The sequence below is a fragment of the Chaetura pelagica genome, unplaced genomic scaffold, assembly GCF_000747805.2.
Source record: "Chaetura pelagica isolate M959 unplaced genomic scaffold, ChaPel_1.0 scaffold168, whole genome shotgun sequence".
NCBI classification, from domain to species: domain Eukaryota; kingdom Metazoa; phylum Chordata; class Aves; order Apodiformes; family Apodidae; genus Chaetura; species Chaetura pelagica.
The window spans coordinates 138,212-145,760 of NW_009954220.1; the positions used below are offsets into that span (position 1 = coordinate 138,212).

At 41.8% G+C, this 7,549-nt stretch overlaps 1 protein-coding gene across 1 annotated transcript in view; it reads left to right on the forward strand.

The window, feature by feature from the left end:
- Positions 1-7,549, forward strand: part of LOC104393907 (zinc finger SWIM domain-containing protein 6) — a 105,189-nt gene that overhangs the window by 24,007 nt on the left and 73,633 nt on the right. The window contains exons 3-4 of the mRNA XM_010003430.1: positions 1,325-1,473; positions 2,520-2,670. Coding sequence (XP_010001732.1) covers positions 1,325-1,473; positions 2,520-2,670 — 300 coding nt within the window. The remainder of the gene's footprint in view (positions 1-1,324; positions 1,474-2,519; positions 2,671-7,549) is intronic.

Sequence of the window (7,549 nt, forward strand, 5' to 3'; positions counted from 1 at the left end):
AGTGTCGGGGCGAAAGCGTGCGCCGAAAAGCAAGGCAAAAACACTCCGAAAAGCAAGCAGCAGAAGTGCGCCGAAAAGCAAGGAGCAGCAGCTTCAGCATCTCCGGAAAAGCGCGCCCAAAAAACAGCGCGCACGCTGTCTCTTTATAGGTCTCCTTTGCTCTCAATTGGCCGGTTTTGTATTTCCAGGCTTTTCAGCCAATAAGACAGGAACTTTGTCCCTCCATTGCAGCTGCTTTTCCTGCCAAGGCTCCTCACCTGCAGCAGCTACCCCCTCAGGGCATCAGAGAAGGCAGCAAGGAGAGGGTTCAGAGTGTCATGTGGAGCAGCTATCTTTAAGTCAGTTATGTCTGCTGACCTAAAGGTCATTTCATGTTCATGTGAGGAAATACCTGGTCCCTCACACAAGCCCGAAATCAAAATGTCAAGTTAGGTTGAGTCTTGGGCATGCTTAAAATGCCTTAGATCTGATATAGTAATACACTACCGTGAGTCGTTTCCCTGACAGTCTAGATAAGTGCTTTTCAACCTTTTCAGTTTTAATACCTTTTAAAAAATACTCAGTGAAGAGTCAGGCTTCTTCAGAAATATATAGATTGCTAGGTGGTACAAGAACTTGTTTTAGTTTTGTCAGCCTTTAGAAGAGGCCGCAAGTGAAAAATATGCTGATTTCAAAAGCAAAATTTGATTTAGAGCAACCCTGTGGCCAAAGCACTGCCTGATGTAAATCCAGTCACTTTTGTTGCCTATGTAAAAATGCTCTTTCAGAAGCAACACAGCTTTATGATGGAAATGCCTTTAGTGCTTAAAGACTTAGGCTTTGTTTGGGTTTTTTTTTAGCTCTTTAGCTTTGCAGAGCCATCACAGCTCAGGGGCACTGAGGTGATGATTTTCCTCTTGTTCATCAATAGCAGTGCTCATTAGCAGTCACCTGAGCAAGATTGCTAAAGGCAGAAAAATTACACAGGTGTTCTGGGGAGAGTGGTTTTAACACTGCAGTTGTTGAAATACTATGTAACCTTTAATTTTCTTTGTAAAAGCATTCTAGAATAGCTGCTGAGGAGGAAAAATCTCACCTTGATTTTAGCGTTCTATTATAAAATATTGGTTTTTTAAATACCATTTCATAGGCTGTTATTTCTAAGTGCTTAAGGCTACTGAGGAGAAATTTAGGTCTATTTTAAAGAACTTTTAGATTAAAGCCAAGACATCCAAAATGGAACAATACACAAATCAAAAAACCTCTTCAATACTCCTTTGCCCTGGACCCACAAACCTCTCTTTTTTATATAGAACATAATAAATTATTTTCTTGCTGTTTGCAGGTGCTCCTGACCCAACAGCAGGTGCTAGCATAGATGATGAAAACCGCTGGCATTTGGATGAAGAACAGGTCCAAGAACAGGTTAAACTCTTCCTCTCCCAGGGTGGATACCATGGATCAGGGAAGCAGCTCAATGTGCTTTTTGCAAAGGTATGTTGAGTACTTTAAACCGTCCCTCTTTTCTCTCTCCCCACTTCCCTTGCCAGCCTATACTTGTTGCAAATCTGTCTTACTCTAAGTCCTATTTGTTATGGTTTGGGAGACCCCAGCACGGTGTTGGACACCTATATAGAGAGAGGGTCCTTAGGACCCTGAAAGACTGGAAGGGGTCAGTATTCCCACTCACTTCCTGTCACAATATATAAAAGCCAGGAGAGCAGGAAGCCACTCCTTTCTCCCTTCCTGCTCTTTTCTCCCTGCTGGGGCTGCTGCTTCCTTTGGCTTCCCATGTGCTCGCTCCAGAATCCAACTGCATTGGGTGCTGTGAGGAGTCGTGGATCTCTCCCTTGGAGAGGCCTTGCCTTTCTTATATCCCTGCCATCCTCGAGATTGGTTTTGTATATAGATACTTACCTCTTCTTCCCTCACGTTTTACCCTTTTAGCTTGTGTTATGGTAAATTTGTTTCTAGTTTCAATTTCTGAAGTTTAAGTCTCTCTTACTTATTCCCCTTCTATCTTCCCTTGGGAGGGTGGAGGGAGGTAATAGAGTCTGTCCTCTGTTATTTTGGGAATTCACCTTTAATATTTAAACCAGAACACTATTGTTCAAAAACAAGAAAAGGCTTGGGAACATGATGGCAAATTAATAATGCAATGGAACACAATCTGGTGTGCCTTGAGATCAGTTTAAGGATATGAAGTAACATTTCAACTGCCTGCACCTTTGCTCTTCCTTCCTACCTCTAAAATGTTGAAGAAAGCTGTAGAAATGATGGTCTTGCAGAAGCTCTCATAATACACCTATGGATTACTTATGGAAGAAGTGTTTTTGCAGAATTGCAATGGGATACTGAAACTAAAAAAATGTTGATAAATTTGGATGGCAGACTATTTTTTTCAAATTTAAAATTTCACATCAGATATATAAATGATATTTTTATTTAACAAAGGTGGAATGTTCAACACTGCAGTGTATTGTCTGTACTCTGGTTTGGTTTGTTTTTTTAAAGTTTTTATTAAAAGACTAATTTCCTAGGTGCGAGAGATGCTAAAGATGAGAGATTCAAATGGAGCTCGCATGTTGACGCTGATAACAGAACAGTTCATGGCTGACCCTCGTCTGTCGATTTGGAGACAACAAGGAACTGGAATGACTGACAAGTATAGGCAGCTCTGGGATGAACTGGGTAAATGCACAGACTTCAAAATTATTTAGGTGTTCATGTGTATAATGAAACAATTACATATTTTGGATGGAGAGAAACTATTGTAGCACTAGGTAAAGCAGGTTAGAGTTTTCTGCAGGTTTGTTCAGTTAAGGTTTGGTGAAATTGGATTTTTTATCTACTCCATGAGACAATTACAATTAGAGGAGAGGGAGCATGGTATGAAACAAGTTGTAAGTACCTGAGAATCTAAAAAGAATAAAGCAAAAAGTGAAATGTAGTTACACAACTGAGGATAAGTATATAAGCTACTAGTGCTAAACTGGAAATGTTCACAACTAGAGAGAAATGGAAGGCAAAAAGAGAAGATTCATTAGGAGTATGAGAAGATAGCAACAAAGGAAAGCAGAAGTCCATTACTGAGCAGGAAAGGAGATCAAATAACAGAGGGTTATTAACACTGCTTTACAGGAAAGGTCAGTTGTGACCAGATACATGATTTGTACAACAGAGAGAGGAACACAAGCTGAAATGGGAAAGGAATATTTAAACTGGTAAAGTCTGAAGACATTTACTCTAAAATGTTCCAGAAACTCGCTGACACAGTTTTTAACTTCTGCTTCAGAAGTTCTCAAATTCTATAGGAATTTGTGGTAGGGAGGGGAATTCAAAACGACTTGAAAGTAAACATCACCAATATATTAAGGGTGGGTAGGTGAGTGGAAAGAATTGTTACCATAAAATTCGGTTGCTGAAAGAACCCTCTAACACCTGTATTTAAATTTTAGATGGCAGACATTCTTTATTGCAGCACTGGATGCATGAGAGAGAGTTCTCTAAAGCTGTGCATGCCATAAGAGACAACAGGCAAGACATATTCTCCTACTAGATGCATATGCATCAGATTTTCTGGAACTCATTGTAATATTTGTATTCTCCTTATCTATGAGCTTCAAGCTTCTTAGGTGGTCCAGGGAGTCGTTCTGAGGTGTTAATCCCTTCTCCAATGCATGCTGCAAGTCTAGCTGGTCCTAGTCAATTTCCAACTGCAAGGCCCCTAGGTCACTGAGTTTGTTTTCTATTTACATGCAAAAGGCCTGGGGTGAGCCCAAATCAACGTCCTATTGTTAAAGGTGTCAGAAAAAAAATTCTTCTGGAGTTGCACAGGCAAGGCTGGACTTCACAAGGTTTGCTATTATCTCTATCTACTGGAGGTTTCTTCGCTGCTGACTGATAGTTTTGTAGCCAATCATTTATCCAAGAATGTGGAGTCAGCATCTTTCTACTAAAAGTACAATAAAATAACCTAGTCGGCTGGCATTCAGCTAAATCAGTAAATTATATAAAGTAAATTAATTATTCCAGTAAATTTCTATTAAGCTTAATTCCATCTTAATATATTTTATTAAATCTAATAAAGAATGTTCTATAGCCATCAGAATAATATTAAGTAACCACTAGCATTGCTTTCCTAGATGTAAGGTACTGGAACAAACTACTAACCAGTTGGTATGTAATCATATAGAAGATAAAAGTGATAAAAGACAACCTGAATTATTTAAAATACAGTGGTAAGTCTAATTTGTTTCTCTAAAAGATAATTTACTGAGTGTATGAGTGAAGGAATTAGTGTGTATATCTTAGCTGTAGTAAGGTTTTGGATGCTGTCTTGGAAACTTTCTCAACGCAAGTTGAAGACACACAGCCTAAGTAGAATTGCCTTGTGATTCGTGGAACTTGGAGTAGTTACTTATGCTCTCACACGATCTGGAAAGACACTTAAAGTCTAGACTTACAGGAGCCTGTCTTGATGTGTTCTGGTCAATATTGCTATTCCTGACATGTGGCATGGAATATGAATATATATATAAAATTTTTAAAACCTGTCAAAACAAAAAACATAAATCCAACAAAACAACAACCCAAAACTTACTGATGACACCCCTTTGGACAATATGTAAACATTGTGGAGAACAAAACCAAAAACTCTACTGCTCTTGGTACATTTTAAAGGTCCAAAATCAAGCTAAAGGAAATTAAATCCAAGCAAGAATAACGTGCTTCATTTAGAAAGGAAAAGACAAAAGGAAAACTGAAGTTTTACACTGTTAAAAATGACCATAGAATCATAGAATGGTTTGGGTTGGAAGGGACCTTAAAGATCATCTAGTTCCAACCCTCCTGCATGGGCAGGGACGCCTTCCACTAGACCAGGTTGTTCAAAGCCTCATCCAACCTGGCCTTGAACACTTCCAGAAGGGGGCATAAACAACTTCTCTGGACAACCTGTTCCAGTGTCTCACCACCCTCACAGGGTGTCTATCCTAAATCTACCCTCTTTCAGTTTAAAGCCATTACCCCTTGTCCTATTGCTACATCATGCCCTTATAAAAAGTCCCTCCCCAATGATTGATTCCATGTTGTCTGGTGTGGGTCAAACTGGATATAACCTGTTTAGCATAATTTATATTAATTCTAAAATGAATTAATTCATTCTAAATGAAGCATTAGGCTAATAAAATACTGGCTGTATATAGTTGATATTATAGATTTATGCAGTAGAAAGCCTTAATATCAGAACAAGCAAAGCTCTGTCAGAGAGTGTAGATATAACTACTTCACCTTCAAGTATGTCAGCTCTCTTAGTATGCAATTGTGCCCCTGTACTTGGCACTGGTGAGGCCGCACCTTGAGTACTGTGCTCAGTTCTGGGCCCCTCACTACAGGAAGGACATTGAGATGCTGGAGCATGTCCAGAGAAGAGCCATCAAGCTGGTGAAGGGTCTAGAGAACAAGTCATATGAGGAGCAGCTGAGGGAACTGGGGATGTTTAGTTTGGAGGAGGCTGAGGGGAGACCCCATTGCCCTCTACAACTACCTGAAAGGAGGTTGTAGGGAGGTGGGTGTTGGCCTCTTCTCCCATGTGAATAAGGACAGGACCAGAGGAAATGGTCTGAAGCTGCAGCAGGGGAGGTTTAGACTGTATATTAGGAAGAATTTCTCTACTGAAAGAGTGGTCAGGCACTGGAACAACCTGCCCAGGGAGGTGGTTGAGTCACCATCCTTGGAGGTATTCAAGAAACATGTAGATGTGGCACTTCAGGGCATGCTCTAGGGGCCGAGGTTGTAGGGTTTGGTTTCTTGTGTGTTTGGGGTTTTTTTTGGTAGGTTGTTTTTTTGTGGGTGTTTTCTGGTAGAGTGTGAGTGGTTGTGTTTGTTAGGGGTTTTTTTTGTGTTGATGCTTGGAGTCTGATCTCAGAGGTCCTTTCTGTCCATGACAATTCTGTGATTGTGATCTTTCTACTAAAAATAAAATAACCTAGTCAGCTAGCATTCAGCTAAATCAGTAAATTATATAAAGGAAATTCATTATTCCAGTAAATTTCTATTAAGCTTAATTCTATCTTAATGTATTTTTATTAAATCCAACAATGTTCTGTAGCCATCAAGATACTACGCTTGATCTTAGCCAAAAGGCCAAGAAGCAATACATCTTTACATCTATACAACTTTCAGTTCCTATACATCTGAAAAGTTGTAGCTATCTCTGCTTTTCAAGTTCTCAGAACTTCTTTGAAAGCACGTTTTTACAAATCTGACCATGTAATTTTCCTTCCCTGCTGGTATCCTTTTAGTATTGGCTAAAGAGGTAACATGATCTGAGATTTAAAAGTGACAGATTGTGTTATGCAATTTAATTTCTAACATCTACTCAAAACCTAATAGAGATAGAAATTACACAGTTGTGACAAGCTGTCACGATCCACGACCTATTATATCTCCTTTTTGGAGTGTATTCAGCTTGTCAGGATCTGCTGAGAGGTCCGCACGTGGTGCTCGCCTCTCACAGAGGAGCAGTAGACTTCAACACTGACTTTTCGAGTGAGTAACTTGCTCGGTAATTACCAATATGTCCAATAACAGCAGCCAATCCCCAATTAGAATTTACGAATGACCGGTTATTGTGGGGAAAACAAAACAATTTGGGGCAGGAGGTTCAAAAGTGGTAATTAAAGCATATACGAGCTGTGAAATATCTTTTAAGGACCAAATAACAAGAACTTATGTCTTAATACTTATATATGGGTGCACCTTAGTTACACACCTTATTTAATTATTTATGAGGGGAGGAGGAGGAAGGATATGCCCGACGCTTGTCCCATATAGGGTCGCGGTTTGAGTGCAGGTAAGACAGGATTATGCCTTCCCCTGCAACCCGGTTTTAGGACCAGGGGTGGCAGGAATTAGTCTCACAACATGTATTCAGCAGCAGACGGGTTCCTGAGGGTGGTAGCTGTAAGCAATGCAGGCAGGCTGGCAGGAAAAAGCTGCGGCGACAACAGGATGAGCTGGGTCAAGCCGGGTCTAGCTGGAGCGAGCCGGAACCAGCCGAGAGCCGGGACTAGGCGAGGCAGGACTCGGGCTGCAGCCGGGGACCTCAGGCTGGCAGGCACTCCAAGGCACAGGTCACCCCCCCAAAGCAAGCAGCAAAAGCGGCGGCGGCGGCACGTGGCTTAGCGGCGGCGCGCGGCTTTGGGACCGCGCTAAGCGGCAGGAGCGGCTTCAAAAGCGCAGCGGCAGCGAGCGAAGAGTGGCAGAAGTGGCAAGTGGCAGTAGCACGTGGCTTCAGCGGCAGGAGCAGCTTCGGGACCGCGCCGAGAAGCAAGGAGCGGCAGAAGCGGCAGTAGCATGGCAGCGAATGGCAGCAGGAGCGGCTTCAGGCACACGGCTTCAGGCACACGGCAGCAAGCAGCTCCAGCGGCAGCAGCAGGAAATGGCAGCGGCAAGCAGTGTATGCTGAACAGCGCGCCGAACACGAGGAGAGAACGAGAGCAAGAGAGAGAGGCAAAAGCAGCTGTGCTGCCTCTTTTATGGGGTTTTTCTTTTGCTCCCGATTGGC